The following is a 17,913-nucleotide window of genomic DNA, read 5'->3' on the forward strand; positions in this document are numbered from 1 at the left end:
TTTAAATTGGTTTCAATGGGTTTCAAGCCAAAGGGACACTGCCCATTCGCAGTCCCGTTTCTGATGAAGGGTGATTATCATGTAGCAAACTCACATCAGCATGACTGGCAAAGTAAAAAGATAACTTTTTTGTCAACATATCGTTAAGAGTTTATATCACGCACAGTTTAAAATCATGAGATGCTGATGGTTGGACTATATTTCATGTCTCCTATGTCGCACCATATTTTGGTTCACAGTTTATCCATAATTTAGCATGCCAAGAGAACATCTCAGTCAGTGTCACCTTGAGAAGAGCATTAAGAGCAGAGGGAAGAGGGTAAGGACCATCTTGGCCTGCAGAGTCCGTGCACCTCCACACTCTCTTGCATTCTCCTACAAGGAAAGACAGTCTGTTAGAGCCTTATAGATTCTAAGATGCCTTCAACTTTCCAAGCTATAACGAGTCCCCAGACCTCTCTTCTGCTCTCCAAAGTAGGAATCAAGTCTTTTGGACCCCAGATGATACAAGGAAATGGACTCGTCTAAATTTCATCAAATTTATGATGAGAATTTCTGATTTTAGTTGTCAGTGCATAAAATGTTCCAAATCACTCTGTGCATACTATTTATTTTTTATTTTTTAAAAAATATCTTATTTATTTATTCATGAGAGACACACAGAGAGAGAGAGAGAGAGGCAAAGACAGGCAGAGGGAGAAGCAGGCTCCATGCAGGGAGCCTGACACTGGACTTGATCCCAGGTCTCTGGGATCACACCCTAGGCTGAAGGCCGTGCTAAACCACTGAGCCCAGGGATCCCCTGTGCATGCTATTTATTATGCAGAACACCCAAGAGGCAAAGGGCTATTGGTGGAGGTGTCTGTTGTGATCAAATTAGAACAGCAGAATATCGGCCTTCTAATGTTTTCCTGTCAGAATGCAAGTAGAAGTTGACATGCAAGGGGCCTGATCATTCCAGAAACAGCTACAGAAGGTTTTGTGGGTGTCTTCTTTCCTTTCATTTGGGGGAAAGGAGGACTTTATTTTATAAAAATGAAATCAGAGTATGTAATCCTTTCTACAGAATGCTTTTTACCCCCTGGTTGATGGAAATTCTTCCAATTCCATTTCATTGAGCTGCATGTTATTATCAATGAGCTTTCATTTTCTGCTCTGCCCTTTATTGCTACGAAGAGTGGTAAGTGCAGGTCATTTACCAGTCCATGATGTTCGTCTGTGCCCCTGTCTATGGTAAAGATGCCCAGGAGTGGGAGTGCAGGGCAAGCACTGTTTTTGCTTTTGGTGGCTGTAGCTGGAGATTTCATCATTAGACCTGTATGTGTTGATCACACAGTAACTTGTATTCTTCATGCCCTTGGGTTTATTTTTGTATATGGATGTTTGACTTAGCAATTTAAAAAATCTCTTTATGATTTGGTTTATCAATAATTTTCAAGTTGTTTAAATTGGTTATTGACTTTAAATTATCTTTTTCCAGCGAAAATTATAATTTTTATATAAATAAATTCTGTTTTTCTTCCATAGCTATCTGGTCTTAGATAGGAAGATTTCTCCAACCCCTAAAATTTCTTGTGAGACTACTATTTTATCATTTAAATGTAATTTATATTTTCCCTTTTGAATTGAATCTTTCTCATATCTAAGAATTGCTATGCTGTCCTCCTGACCTCATCTTAATAGGTCTAGAAACCTACAGAAAAAAACACTAACTTTTTGAATGTTTATCTTATATCTATTTACCAAAGTAAATTATCTTATAATTCCAGAAGATTTTTACTCTAGTGGCTCTAGTTGTCTATGTAGGCATTCTGGTTTTAACTGAATTGATTTTAGGGTTTGGGAACTATTATTTGTATTTGAATTTTACATAAAGTTTTTTTTAACTTTATTTATTCACGAGGGACAGAGAGAGAGAGAGAGAGAGAGAGAGGCAGAGACACAGGCAGAGGGAGAAGCAGGCTCCACGCAGGGAGCCCGACATGGGACTTGATCCGGGGTCTCCAGGATCACGCCCTGGGCCAAAAGTGGCAGCGCTAAACCGCTGAGCCACTTGGGCTGTCCATACATAAAGATTTTTTATTTGAATTTTATCATTCAATTTTATCAAAGACCTTTCCAGCACATATTTGTATAATATGTTGCTACTGAACACTCCTTTGAACATAGAGGCAAATATTCTCAATAAATTCCAAGTTCTTCTTTGTACTATATTAATTCTAACATCTTTTTTAGGACTTGGAGAGTTTAACATTAGAATTATTTGCTATTTAAAGGTGGGACGTAGCCCATCAGTTGGCTTTGGTGGCATTTTTAAAAATAGAGATTGTCCCAGGCTCCCTATGGTAATAGGGAGGTCTAGGCAAGCTTTGTATTTTTCAAAATGAAGTGAAGTTAATTTTTAAATTTCTATTATTTTTGCTAGACTAAAAAGCTTCTTTGTGGGTGGTACTTTTAAGTTCACCTTTCTCAATGCTAAGTTTAAATTTTTTCTGATGTAAAACGGAGTGCCTTTGTAAACGGAGTGCCTTTGTAGTCGTGCCTTCAGATGGTGAGGGGGTTTGCAGGCTTATCATTCCACCTGCATCAATTGTGACTCTTGATCTGATATCAGTATTACCACTTCTACTTTACATAAATTTCTTGTAAATAAAAGGCTGTCTAAAAGTAAGCAAGGGAAAATAGTTTGAGCTACAATTTGAAATAAGTAAACCAAGATGGTCAGAGCCACATTGCATGTAATAGCGTAAAGTAATAAAGCTATAGCACATCCATAATAGGAAAGATAATAAAGAGGCTTTAAAATATATACACAGATACAGTAAAACCATTAAGCACAGACTGAATACGAAGGCATTGAGGGGTTGAAAGTAGAGCACCATTAGCTTTCCATTGATTTGCCTGAAAGGATTTGTTTTCTCACAAGCAAACTTCTTAGCTACAGTTTTTTGACAATTATGAGACTCTCATGGTGAATCTGGTGGGAAAAGAGAACAGGCAGGGTTCAAAGACTTACCTCAGGATGGAAGCCATGACAAGACTCCGGACGCCTTCTGATCTTCTGGGACTTTAAACGTTCACACTTAAGGGATTCGTTATGTTGACTGTAGTTAAGGCATATTGCCAAGATGTCACTTTCCCTTACTCTGTATGTTGGAGGTCAAACCTTGGCACTAATCTCCAGTAATGACTTTTCTCTCTCCAACTGTGGAAAGCCTGTCATTTCCCCCTCTCTAATACTTCTCCTCTGGTTTTCTTACTGTCCATCCCCCTTACCAGCTTCCACAGCAGGGGCTGGACCTACGCACAAAAGGATATACCTGATTTCAATGGGCGCCATGGTGATGGGGGTCACGGACTCACAGAGGCAGCTGCTGTCCACCACCACCATGAACAGATTGCTGCTTGGAATTTGTTGGATGACAAAGGACCTGTTGGAACATGAAGCACAGAGACAGTGAATGGTCATTTACCATCTGTCAAGTCAAAGATCCTGAGGAAAACTCCCCTGGGGAGTTAACTCCTCTAATATTTTGGAAAACAGTTTTCAGAGACTGCCTTACTACTAAAGTTGCCTCCTTCCATGCAGCTCTTCATTTTTAAATGTTAAGCTTCACTAAAAAGACAACAGTTTATAACCTATGGCTACAGCTACATACAGCTCATAAAACTCACCGTGGGAAGACTGGTGTGTTATGCGTACAAAACAAGAGAGTCAGATTGGCTATTTCCTCCCAATTTCCAAGGCTATGGAGTCAGGCTTTTCCAAGCCTCACTTCCTTCTCCCAGTTTACATGCAATATTCTTTGTCTCTCTCTTCCCCAAATGAAGTGAACTTTCTAGAGCCTTCCCTGTTCCGCTTTGCACAATGTCTGCCCATAATAGAAGTACAATGTTTGTGTGAGATTAATGCTGGTTGTATAGGAGTTTCACAGTTCCGAGGCCATGTGTGCAGTTGCTCAGGCTGTATGGCAGTGTTGACATCTGGATCCATCAGGACAGCTAGTCCAATGGAAGTAAGCCTAAGGGCACCTGCTCTCTGATCACCCGACGCGGTGAAATGACAAAGTAACACCACCATAAAAACACTCCTGGAACAAGAAATACTACTGACTCTTTGGAGCAGCAAATTAGAGAACAAAATCTCACATTCTTCCAGAGCAAACAGATTAGCTAAATGTTTAGCCCCAAACCTAGACCCCTGTCATATAATTTTTCATGACATTTCACTGAATTCCATTCATTTGGATGAGATAGACTGTAACATAACAAAGTAGTCAATTTCTCTGTTAAGTTTTACCTTCTTTCATCTTTCAAAAAATTTGTTCTATTCTCTAAAGTGTATCACCACAGCTTACTAAAATCATACAACAAAGAAGAATCTTTCTGTTTTGTGGGAAATTATAAAGAAGAGAAAGGACTACCTTTCTTATTTTTATCTATTACCACCTCTCATCCTTATCCAAGGATGGCTCAGAGATTATAACACAACTGGTTTCTTGTCTACAAATACCTGATGCCTATTTATATAAGATCCTGCAATTACGTTCCTTTAAAAAAAAAATCCAGGGCAGCCTGGGTGGCTCAGCAGTTTAGCACTGCCTTCAGCCCAGGGTGTGATCCTGGAGACCCGGAGTCCCACGTTGGGATCCCTGCATGGAGCCTGCTTCTCCCTCTGCCTGTGTCTCTGCCTCTCTCTCTCTCTCTCTCTCTCTCTCTCTCTGTATGTGTGTGTGTCTCATGAATAGATAAATAAAATCTTTAAAAAAAAATCCATAGCAGGAACAAGGCATGCCTTTGCTCAAAGATGTTTCCTCAATGCCTATACCACCATCAATTCTCTGGAACATGGACTCTCTCTCTGACCTCCCACTCTTCTCCACTACTCTACCTGGCTTGAGAAAAAAAATTCAACCTTGCCGTCTGACTAAGACTTTAAAATTGTTGGCTTTACCTCCTCCTTTTAGCACTAGGTACCTTCTCATCTCTGCAATAACATTGCTCTAGTAGGTGGCCTCTTTGTAATGGATTATGCCTATCAGAATAAAAATAACCTACCTGAGATGGCGCTCATCAGAGAACCAATGATTTCCACAGTGGCCGCAAGTTAATAGTCTCAACGGCAAAGTGAAACTGAGATCATACAACTCTTTAAAGAACAAATGATTGACTAGAATATTAAGCCAAATGAATCTAACAGATGGCCAATGAAGGAAAAAGATATTAAAATACGAAATAAAGGCTCCAAAGGGAGAGAATATTTCCCAATTGAAGAAAATTTTGACTTTGTTTTTCATTAGAAGGGCCCATTCATGACGAAACTTCAGATCATCAAGGATACAGACCAATCCTAAAAGCTTCTCTCGAAACAAATTACTTAAGGAAGAATGAGAATGACACAAACTTCTCAAAGGGGGACTTAAGATGAAGAAAACAGAGCAACATTTTTAAAGTTTTGAGGGAATGGAGAAAAGGAAATAAAAAGTATGTCAGAATCCAGAGGAAAACAGATTCTAACAAACTGGAGATATAGGTAGAAAAATTAAGAATAAATACTGAACATAAACTGAAGAATGAAAATCTGATTAACCCAAGAGAGCATGGTAAATAACACACATGTGTGCGTGCACACACACACACACACACACACAACTGCTGGTAGAAGGTAAAATTATTATCAATCACAATTAATGTCTGTTGGTTAGATTCACACATTAAAAGGCAGAAACTCAAAAACAAAATTGATTTTTAAAAAAAGGCAGGGACTCTTAAATAAAAACCTCAGCATTATGCTGTTTGTAAGGAGACACACCTAAAACAGAATGACATGAGAGGACAAGAAAACACCAGAAAAATGCTAACAACAAGAGAGGGACAGGTTTAGTAGTGTTCTTCTATAAAGATTCAGAGGGAAAATGATTAAATGTAATAAAGAAAATAGTTCATACTGAAAAGCAGTATAGTAGTATAATAAGATAAGATACAAACTTTTACGATCAGGGTGTACAAACTGATAGAAATGGCACAAGTGATTGATGAGCACATAATCTATTTAAAAATGGAGTGAAAATTATTCATATCGGAACAACAGAGAATATACACTATATTCAAACACAGGAAACTGTAATGCATTCCAAAGAGGAGAAAGCATCACTGACATATTCTTTTCGGGTAGGGTACAATTAGAAATTAATAGCAAGAAATATATAAACAGTGAAAAAAAAAAGAAATATATAAGCAGTGGAAATTAAAAATAAAAAATAACCACATTCAATTAATTCTTGACAACTTAAGAACAGCCCAGACTCAAATCTGTGCAGTGTGACCTTAAATATATTTACTGGGGAAAAATAGTTTGCCAATGAATGAACTAAGTTTTTGGATGGAGAAGCTGGAAAAAATAAGACCACAAGCCTGCACCTGTGCCCCTACCCTTGGTCTTCCCCCTGGCACCCTGGGTTAGTACTGACGCCTCTCTCCAAAGCCAGTTTTCAGGCTTCTCCAACGATGGGGCTGATGGAAGGGATGAGGGGTGACCAGTGCATAGCTCCCCTCGTCCACCTGCTGTTCCCTTCAGCTCACAAACATGCCGTCACATCTCCCACCTCAAGAAAAAAAACAAAACTCTCCTCTTGACCTCACCTCCAGCTAGCACCTTATTTCTCTGTCCTCTTTCATAGCACAATTCCTAAAAAGAATTCTCTGCAATCTGTCCGATTCTTCTGTAGTCCCCTCCACTCCACTGAATTGGTCAAGGACCCAGTGATCTGACTCCCTTTTTTTTCTGTCTCCTGTGCCTCTGCTTCCTCCTTACTTGTTCCCTGTCCACCCTTCACCAGAGACTACAGTTTCCATGGGAGGAAGGCTGCATCCATCTGCCCCAGCTCTCTGTTATCCCCGGCACCAAGAGCTGTGCCTGGAACTGAGCAGATTCCCAGCAAATATTTGCTGACTCAGTGACAAAAGGAATTTATAAAGATAAAAGTGAAAGAATAAATGCAAATAAAACCGTGAAGATAATTGAAAGAACCAAACTCTGGTTTAAAAGAACATTGGCATAAATCAGCCTTTGTCACAAAAGAAAGAAGTCACAAAGTCACATTAAAACCCAAACGATCGGGATCCCTGGGTGGCGCAGCGGTTTGGCGCCTGCCTTTGGCCCGGGGCGCGATCCTGGAGACCTGGGATCGAGTCCCACGTCGGGCTCCCGGTGCATGGAGCCTGCTTCTCCCTCTGCCTATGTCTCTGCTTCTCTCTATCTCTCTGTGACTATCCTAAGTAAATAAAAATTAAAAAAAAAAAAAAAACAAACGATCCAGAGGCATTTAAGCATTTTAAGTGGCTATTATGTATGCCATGGCAAATAATTTGGAAAGTTAGAGCAAACACACCTTTGGGGATAAAGTATAAATTATCAACATTTGGCCAAGCTGTAAAAACACAAGCAGACTGGTGGCCATGAAAAAAACCTGAAATGCTCATTGAGAATCTACCCACAAGTGAATGCAACCAAGTCACCCAAAGAACAGATATGAATGTGTTCACAGAAAATCCATGTGAACCCACTGACCAGCTACTAGAATAAAAGAAGTCAGCGAGCTGGCCAGTTACATAATCAGCATATAAAAAACCACCACCTCTCCCTGGACACAGGCAATAACTGATGGAAAAAAATATTTATGTAATAAAGAACCATTGAAAGTATCAATAATGACTATGAAATGCCTAAGAAAAAATCTAGTAAAAGACTTCTTTTTGAAGAAAATGACCAAACTTTTAAAAAGACAATCTAAGAATTGGGGAAAAGTAAGATGGCTGTAGAAAAGAGCACTTATCTACAAAAGATTCCATTTCTCTTTCAATGGCCCCTTAATTTAAGCAAAGGAATTCAAACAGATTTTATTGGGATTTTTGACGGAATTCGAGGTAATGATCCTAAGAGTCGTTCAGAAGAGTAAATTCAAAGAATAGTTTGCACAAGTGCATAAACTTAGTTTTAGGAAAAGGGAAGCAAAGCCAAGGCATGTGCCCTCACCAGTATCAAAACCCATGAGAGGATTTGTAGAAGAGGAAACACAGATGGACACCTGACACATAGAGGGGGGTTCAATCTCACTAAAAGTCAGAAGAGAAGTTAAGATGAGACTAAAGTAATGACATGCACTTTGTACTAGCAGATTGGCAAACATTTAATCTATGGCAATGTCAAAGGACGGCATCTGAAGCAGTAAACATCATTCTACACTATTGGTGGGCAAGTGAACTTTTATAGCCACGAGGAGAACTATCTGTTATTATTACAGCAGAAGTCATGGAGATCCTATTTTTTCAGTAGTTTCACTTCTCAGTAAGATACTCCTGCTCAGGAACCTAAGAAGTCAGGTGCAAAGACTCGGTAACCCTTGGTAACTGTTCATTGAGAAGAGAAAAAATTAAAAAAATCCACCTCAAAGCCCATCGACAGAGGAAGGACTAAGCAAGCAACAGTGTGTCCATTCTGTGGTCTAGTTGGCACCAGATGAAAGGGGAAAGGAGGTTGTTTATTGTTGGGAAAGAATACCCCAGACACAGTAAGTGAGAAAGCAGTGTCCCAAAACTGTAATAAAGTATGACTATTTAAGCATATTTAGAAATATTCATCTAAGAATATTAAATTCTGCTACAGAGAACAATAAAAATAAGTGGGGTGGATAAGGTGTATCAGATGTGTTAGGGATAGCAAATCAGTAAGCAATGCGTGACTCACGTTAGTCACAGAAAGAATTAAATGTACTAAATAAGCAGACCCCATGAGAGCCGAACACACAAAACAGAGCACATGAAGTGTCTTCCTAGCAAGGAGAAGAAATGAAAGTACCAAATAAAATGAAATATTTATAAGGCACAGATTATGTCATCTCCAGATTGAGAGCTCTCACTTATGTCATCCTTAAATCAACCCACTGGCAACTCCTATTCTCTGCCTGAGACGCCCGGGTGAAAGTCATAGCTGCCCAGCAGGCCGGAGGCAAGCTTCAAACTTGCTTTCTCCCCCAAGAAGCAAGCATGTGTGGGCCCGAGGCACCTTCTGTCTGCTGCCCCCACCCCTTAAGTCTGGTCCTTCCACCATGTCATCAGGGGGAGGGGGAGCCAGGGAGCAGACCAGAGGCTGGAAGGAAGGGAGGAAACTGACTGGGGGTGGGGGTGGGGGTGGGGGGGTGGTAACTGTCAATAGAAATGAACTTAATCTGTAACACTGAAGTTCTTTAGAAGGAACATGTGCTCCAGGATCCTTCAAACATTTATAAGATGGGATGTGATGCTGAGGGCTGAGTACTGCCTTTCTTCTTCTGCAAGAGAAAACTGGGACTAAGAGAGGGTAAGTCCACCCTTACAGAAGCTGCATGAGCACGACACGCTTGGGCCCATGTTAGAGTTGGGGGAACAAGAGGCTGGGTACCTTCTGGAGTACCAGGGGCTGCCTGCAAGCCTCTGCGGCCCCGACGGCGGGGGGCTTCCCAGCGCAGGGCAGAAGACCTGCTGTCTGGTGTGGGAATCATCCACGCTCTTGTTCGAGGGCAGGCCCAGAGCGATTCCTCGCTTAAGGACGAGGGCAAGATATTATTGTTTGTAACACATTTCTTCTCTTAGGAGAAGGCCCCCCAAGTGTTCTCAATGAAGCCCCAGCAGCAAACTTCTCTTTTTGCCCCAAATCCTAGGAGATGAAAAGCCCTGCACGCAGCTATCCTGAGGTGGAGGGAAACAACCCCCTACAAAGGATTTGCCAGCGGAAAGATTAACTGCTTTTCCATATTTTAAAGACTTACTGTCTGCTTATTAACATGGTGCTTCGGAGGGGTCTGGGCAATGTTAGCTGTACATTTATGTGCACAACGTGTATTTATGGCCCAGGGTGCAGGGTTGAACTTCATAAAACACACCTCCATCCAGCTGGGCCCCGCAGCCAGACTGACATCATTGTGCAAGGAGCTGTGGCCTGGGTTTGCCTGGGGGCCGAAAAAGGCAGCAGGGAAATGCCTCAGCAGAGCATCACAGGCCGTCTCTAAGCAGGGATAGGTCAAAATGCGTGAAATAAATTAGGTCCTCCAGGGAAAGAGGAGGGAAGAGGGAGGCAATTCTGATGTGTCCATTGCCGGAACTGAAATAACCCAGTCCTCCTTTTTCCACTGGATATAGCCTGAGAAGGACTAGTGGGGGGAGAGTGATGTGATTTCAAGACGGCCTCCCCCTGACAAGAGGGACTATTAGCCGCGCGCTCTCCGCTAAGAGGGCTTTGGTGGCCAGATGAGGGAAGCGATCACGCCGCTGCCCTAATGCGCTCCCTGGACAAACATGCATAACGGGGAGGACCGGGGATCAGATACCCAGAGGCCCCACGACGAACATTTGGAGAACTTGGTTGGCTTGTCCTTTATTAATTAGGTATAGAATGGTGGCTTGACAAATGATTGGGGCGGGAAAGCCTCTTTAAAAAATATTTTGAAGTCTTTTACCCTTTATAGATTTTTTTTCACCATTTTGAAATTCTCAGATTTCATCCTAACATAAAATAAAAGACAATGAGTAAGTCACAGGGGATTTATATCAATTCAGCTCTGATCCTGTCCTTTGGAGTACTATTCTCCAGGCGGGCTGGGCACATAACTGTGGTTCTCCAATGGGATCTTACTCTCTTTAGGGGGAGAAAGATACCTGTCTTCCCTCAACATGCTCCCAAATGCCCTACACTGACCCAGACCCATAACTTGGTGGCAGCGGCGGGGGCGGGGGGGGGAATGGGGGGAAGCAAACATTTGGTGACTATTTAAATTTACACTAGAAATTAAATATTGATGATGTGTTTTGGCATAACTCCACAGCCATTCTATCAAACAGCATGGGAGGGGGGAGGTGCAGGGGAGCTCCAGCACCTATTCATCCTCAGTCCAAAGAACATAAAAGAATAAATAGCAGTGCCTCACCTGCTCACCCCCCAGAACTGTCAGGACTTAATAGAAGCATGAAACAATTCCTTCCTTCCTTCCTTCCTTTTTGACTGTTTTCCAGCCTACTATCTTGAGTTCCTGCTTCTTCATCTCGAAATGATATCTTGTAGAGATTCCAGAACATTCTGACAACTTTATGTTAGTACAGTTAGGCCAGGCTAGTTGCCTACTCTGATTTCGTATCAAGTTCAAAGGTCAACGTTATTTTTTCTATAAGCTTCTAGCTTCTAGCTGCTTCAGTAATTACCCAGCTGGAGTGCAACAGTCTCACCATGGCTTGTCTTCTTACAACACAGCTTGGCCTTTGGTGCCTCCTATGCAGCCCAGCATCCAAATGCTGGCTCTCTCCTGAGGCTATGATGGGTTCTTCAGAGAACCCATAGCTCCTCAACATGCCCCAACTGGGCCACCCACACAGCCACTACCAGCAGCAGTTACTGCAAACTTCTTGCCTGATGTGTAGACCGGATGAGGTCCATCTGGAGAGCAGCCATCTTGTTGGATTTAAGGAAGATGACAGCTCTCTTCCACACTGCCCACCTGACCCTTGGGAAACACAGATCTTTGCTGGCCCAGACATAGGCCATTTCAGTGCTACCCCTTCTCCCACCTTTGTGCTTTCCTTCCAGGTCTCTTTGCCCTGTTCAGACAAGCACAAGGACATATTAGTACATCTGTTCCCTAGCATACATTTGACCAGGGCTGGACTTGCCCTACTTTGGGCACCCCCCATATATAGAAGAGTCTCTTGGAGCATTCTTCCTCTGCGCATTTGGCTCCCAGCAGGAAACAGCAGCCCCTGGAGGGAAGCACCTCTTTCCATGAACCCCAGTATCTTTCCTGTTAGGCCCTTCATCAATGTTCACATGGCAGACAAAAAGTGGGCCAGTTGTCTATCCTCAAATAGGTTAGGGGTGGGGAGTAGGGGGATGATTTCCAACTCTAGTGTGAGTTGAAAGACTGGCAATCTCTCTTTTTTTTTTTTAAAGATTTATTTATTTATTTATTTATGATAGACAGAGAGAGAGAGAGAGAGAGGCAGAGACAAAGGAGGAGGGAGAAGCAGGCTCCATGCCAGGAGCCCGACGTGGGACTCGATCCCGGGACTCCAGGATCGCGCCCTGGGCCAAAGGCAGGCGCCAAACCGCTGCGCCACCCAGGGATCCCTGGCAATCTCTTTAGAACCTGGTACCTAGCATTACTTTGCCCTCACCTCAACCCAGAACTACAAGGAAACTCCCACTTGACATCTGTTCACAGCTTCCCCTAAAGTCTATTCATGTGAGATACCTCGTTTGGAGTTGGAAAAGGACCAGTGCCATGTGTTGTGTTCTGTAGGTGCCTAAAAGACATTTAACCAAAATCTTACCCTGAAAACAATCTTTAGGAGAACAGAAATAGGCACTTGATTGTGAACCAAATTTAGCATCAGGTTCAGTATAAACAGCTCAGAGCTGTCTAATTAGAGTTGGAAGAAGGCATAGAGGCTCACTGTCCCCACCATTATTCATCCTTGTTCTGACTATGCCAGTACATGCAATTAAACCAGAGACAAGAGGGATGATTAAATGTTGGAATGAGGGGAGAATTCACAGGTACCTGAAAGTTGCCCTGGATCCCAGTCCCAATAATTAATGCCTGTTTCCCTGGTTCTCTTAACAGTACCACTGCCTATCAGTCACACAAGCCAGAGATCTTGACATGATTCTCAGCATGGTCCTCTTTGAACGTCACCATGCCCTGATTTCACCATCCCCGTGATACCTCTCAAGCCCACCCTCCCATCTGCCATGGCCCAGGGCCAGCCTTATGGACGAGCACCAGTGTGGTATGCAGGGGCCTACACTCAGAAGGGCTCACCATTTAGGGTTTACCACTCTGCAGTACTGTCTTGACATTTTTTAAAAAAAGATTTATTTATTTATTTATTCATTCATTCATTCATTCATTCATGAGAGACAGAGAGAGAGAGAGGGAGGCAGATATATAGGGAGAGGGAGAAGCAGGCCCTTTGCAGGAGCCTGATGAGGGACTCCAGGCTGGATCCCGGGATCATGACCTCAGACAAAGGCAGCCGCCTAACTGCTGAGCCACCCAAGGCATCCTTTGTCTTGAAATTTTTAACTTTATCTTTAAATTTGCATTCTTTACCTATTTCTCCAAGTAGGATATGGCACCTCAGTCCAGTCATTAGTGGAAGCAAGCACCCAGAAGCCACTGGTCTGCACATCCCTGAATGATGGGGGCAGGACCCGGGACTGCCTCTGAGGGTCTATATTTACCCAGTCAGAGTTCCTGTGTCTGAGGGAGCACAAGATTAAATAGCAAATAAAAAATATCATGACAGGTCAAGGGAGACCATAGAAAGAAGGAAAATATTTTTACCTTCTAGGTACCTTTAATGACATTTTTTTTTCCTGCTTTTTGAAGGTGTAGCCCACATTTTCATGGGGTCTCCAATTCTGTAGCTGGCCCTCACAATAATCTGTCTGATTTTTGGCACACCTTTCAACTGCCTTTCCTGCCATAAGCACTTCTCCATTCTTGAGGTGGCATAGTACTTCCCAAATGCAAGGCTGACCACTCCACCCCCCTCTTTATATCCTTCCACGGCTCCCTTAGCATTTACCCTGTGCTGTGCACATGAGGGAAGCAAACAAGACCCTGTATAATCTCAGCGGGCTCTCTCCAGCATGATGTGTTCAACTGCTCCAACCCCTAAGCCACCTTCCTTCCCAACACTCAGGCATGCTTACTGCCATGCTTCTCCTCCCTCAGTGCTGAGACCCAGATGGAGCTCATTAGAATCAACCAGGGAGCTTCTTGTTTTGTTTGTTTGTTTGTTTTTCCAACTGATGCCTGAACCACACATAAAACACATTATATTAGAATCATGGATGTAGGGCCAAGGCACGTGTATTTTTTTAAGCTACTCAAGTGATTCAAATGTGCTGTAAAGGCTGGGACCCTATTGATCTAAAGGAGTGCTCCTCAAACCTAACATGAGGATCTTGTTGAAATGCAGATTCTGTTCAGTGGATCTAGAGCAGGGTCCATGATTCAGCCTTTCTCACCTGCTCCCAGGTAGTGCTGTTGCTGCTGGCTTAGGAACCAGCAAGGTTTTGAGTGTTGCAGCAACCTCTTCCCCGCCCTTAGAGAACATTGTTTCAGTTCTAAAAGACTTACTGAATGTTGTCTTCTCCATAAAGAACTCTCTCTCTTAAGGAAGGATGCCTTCCATTCTCCCATGATATATTATGCATACCTGTGTCATCCATGTAGGACACACGTACTTCCATATGCACTTTGGAACGAGATGCTCAGAGCCATTTTATTACCCTTGTATCACCAACTGGAAAAGGACAGAAGGATACACACTTTCCTCCAGGCAATATTTGGAATGGTCTGTAAACTGCAAGCTATGGAATCTGTAGAAAGTTCTTTTGAGGGGCACCTGGGTGGCTCAGTGGTTGAGACTCTGCCTTTGGCTCAGGTAGTGATCCCTGGGTCCTGGGATGGAGTCCTGCAACAGGCTCGCTACAGGGAGGCGGCTTCTCCCTCTGCCTGTGTCTCTGCCTCTGCCTCTATCTGTGTGTCTCTCATGAATAAATAAATAAAATCTTAAAAAAAAAAAAAGAAAAAGAAATTTCTCTTTTGGTAACTCAGGGAAATACATGGAAGTTAGTCTCTAGGGCAGCTAAAAATGAGATTTAAGAGGCCCCTGTGGGTGTCAGAGGACAAACACATTAATAAGCCATGCATAAACAAAGAAAAAAAATGTTTTCTAATATGAGCTCAAATCAAAAGTCACAAAGGCAGATGTTTCAAAATGTCCCGGAGTTAATTGGACATCTAGTTGTTGCTTCCCCACAGGGCCCTTGATATAGCTTATTCTAGGGTTGGTGGTAGGAGGGATGATTTACTCAATAATACAATACCATCAGTGAGCCAGCTAGTGTCTTTTCTTCCTTTCTTTCCTTCTCCCTCCCTAGCTCCTTCCCTCTGTTATCCTCTTCCTTTGTCCTTCTAGATAACCAGACAGGGAGCCATCTTTTTTTTTTTTTTTTTATAATTCAAATGGTTTTGTTTTCTATTAGATTTCTGAAAACAAGACACAGACCTTTATTTTGTTTTCTATGCACTGGCTCTGCTCTAAAGCTCACTGAGTAATGATGGAAAAACAGTCAAAGATAAAAAAAAACATAATTCAAAGTAGTACAAGCTCCCTGGCAAATGAGTTATACAGAATACAGTACAAAGTTTATGCAGCCCAGAATGGCTAATTCTAGGGACTCTGCAAGATCCAAGCCTCCTTGCTTCTGGTTGATTTCAGAAAAAAGAGGGCCCTGCCCAAGTGCTCTAAAGCAGTTTTCTTTGATATCTAATCTCCCTTCTTTGATACCAATATCCTACTCTGTTCAGGAATCCACCCTTCCTCCAGGCAGCCCAGGTGCTTCTGAAGAGCTAGCCCTGCCCAGGCATGTTACCTGAGCCTAATAAGTTGATTGGTACAATTCCTTCCCCTGAAGAAAGTGACTAGTTCAGAGGTGGGCACTGGACCTAAGTTTTTCCAATGAGACTGAAATCTAGAACTCTTATCTCTACTCCCAACACAGGAGAACAAGAAAGCTTTCAGCCTTAGGAGCCACTGGCAGCTTTCCTGTGCTTGCGAATGAAAGTGTCTGCTAGAACATGCAAAGAGAAAACCTACATCTTGGTGACAAACCTTTAAGAAACTAGAGTAAGCCTTACCTGAAGCCTGCATCTCAATTTATCACTTTATTGTTTAAGCTTGCTTGAGTGGAGCCTTCTTTTATTTATAATGAAAGAATACTAGGTGATGCACACCTAAATTCCTTATGATGATCAATATGCTGCCTGATTGAATTGTAGTTAGAAAACTTAGGCCTTTAGGGAACTGAAACCAGAAGCCCTCAGCTTGGTTCCCATCAAGCGTACTTCGGATGGCCTGCCAGGAACCAGACTGGTGTAGGCTTCCCTTGTTCCATTTCCCTGGCATAAGAAATGTGCTATGTTTTCACAGTTAAGAGCTGAGATTAGATGGAACAGGCATATTGTCTTTGTTATACTTACTTATTCAAAAAAATATACACAATGGACACATTATGGCATGCCATTTGTGACTTGCTGATGAGGAGACCACACAAAAATCCCAAGGGTGCTTTGTTTGCAAGGCACAGCATCCCATGGTGGTGGTATTTATCGTACTGCTGATGGAATGAATCAAAAAGAACCATAACAATGACTTTCACTCCTCCTCAGCCCCACCAAGGATTTGTTGAGATTTCTGTTGCCCACCCAGAGCAAAAAACAACTTTGGCAGGAAGCTCTTTGGCATCATCGGCACAAGGCAGGTGACAAGGAATGGTATTTGTGTTTGAAGTATGGGTGGAAGAGCCCCAGAGAATCAAAGGCAAGAGGAACCCAGTTTGCTTTTCTCATACTAGAAGAGAATCTCAGAAGAACTAACAACCAGAGCTCCTTCAGACCTTAATCTTGTTTTGTTTTTGTTTTTGTACTAGGGTCTCCAGTAAATCCTCTTAATTATGGCATGAACAATTTTTTTCTAAACCCTAGAGAAGAGTAAGGAATTTATTAAATATTTTCACTGGAACTAATAGTGTCTTTTGTTATAAATAATAAAAGTGAGAGCTAACATGTATAGAGGGTTTGCCTTGTGACAAGCACTTTCTCATGCAGTCCCCTTTAATCCTAACACCAGCTCAGGGAGCTACCATCTTCATTTATGCAAGCTCTGAGATGTTAACGCTTCCAAATATGAAAACCCATGGAATGGCAAAGTATCAAACTTCTGTGCTCACCATTACGCTAGAATTAATCACCAGCATCATCATCCTTACCACCAACCCAGTCATCGGCATCCACCTCTAACTGAGCACTAAACTCTGTGCAGTGAGGGACGGTCTTTTACTGAAAACTGCACAGCTCCATGAGCCAGGTGATGCCATTCCTGAGGCTTAAGGAACTTAAGTAATTTGGATGCATCTTGGTTAAAGATAGCACAGGTAATAGGTTTCAGAGCCATGGTCCGGAGTCAGACTTTACAGACTGCCATCTTACCCACTGAACAATAAGATCTCCTATGGAAAAGTGTTGAGAGAGTAGGAATGTAACAACTCACTGGTAACCTGAGAGCAGAGACTCTGTCCCTAGATCTTCAAGGGCCATTTGAACAGTACCTTGGGCTCACAGTTATAATTTTCCATTCCCTAGCTTATACTGTTTTCCACAATTCCCACAGGAATCATCACCTTCATTTACTAAAATGAAGGTGATGAGCAGCATCATAATGAACCACCAGGAGGCCTGAATAGACTCAAAGGCATAAAGAATTCACTGGGAAATTAAATATCTAATTTTAAGTGATCTGGCAAAGTCAGACTCTGACCATCAATGCTTGTTTTCTAAAAAGTTGGACATCTTGCATTATATGAAAAAAACATTTTGTCCAGCATACTAAATTAAGGGCAAGAAAAAATTAGGCTAAGTATGGGTCCACTTTTGTATAGAAAAAGAAAAAGACTAGAAGGAAATATAGCACTATTTAAATATTTCTCCTTACCCCCAGTTTACAGATGAAGAAACTAGGTAACTCCCCAGAGGTTATTAGGCTAATCAGACATGGAGGTGGGATTCAAATCCAGGCCACCTGGCTTTAGAGTTTAAGCGTATAACTTCTCTGCCTCAGTTCTGAGTGGTGAGATTGCATTTGATTTTGCGTTTGTCTTCATACATTTTTCTACTATTCAGTTTTCTAAAATGAGTAGGAATTCCATTTAATTTTTTTTAAATATTATTTGAGAGAGGAGAGCACAGAGGGAGAGTGAGTGGGAGAAGTAGACTTCCTGCTGAGCGAGCCCAATGCTCAATCCCAGGGCCCTGAGAT

General features: G+C 42.2%; 1 protein-coding gene across 1 annotated transcript in view; it reads right to left on the reverse strand.

The window, feature by feature from the left end:
- The window catches only part of CACNA2D3 (calcium voltage-gated channel auxiliary subunit alpha2delta 3), an 842,189-nt gene continuing 824,276 nt past the window's right edge, over window positions 1-17,913 (reverse strand). Inside the window, exons 36-38 of the mRNA XM_055342619.1 lie at window positions 3,319-3,431; window positions 3,017-3,099; window positions 1-375 (exon numbers count right to left, since the gene is read on the reverse strand). Coding sequence (XP_055198594.1) covers window positions 283-375; window positions 3,017-3,099; window positions 3,319-3,431 — 289 coding nt within the window. The 3' untranslated portion in view covers window positions 1-282. The remainder of the gene's footprint in view (window positions 376-3,016; window positions 3,100-3,318; window positions 3,432-17,913) is intronic.

This window comes from Nyctereutes procyonoides, unplaced genomic scaffold, assembly GCF_905146905.1.
Source record: "Nyctereutes procyonoides isolate TBG_1078 unplaced genomic scaffold, NYPRO_anot_genome, whole genome shotgun sequence".
Taxonomy (NCBI): domain Eukaryota; kingdom Metazoa; phylum Chordata; class Mammalia; order Carnivora; family Canidae; genus Nyctereutes; species Nyctereutes procyonoides.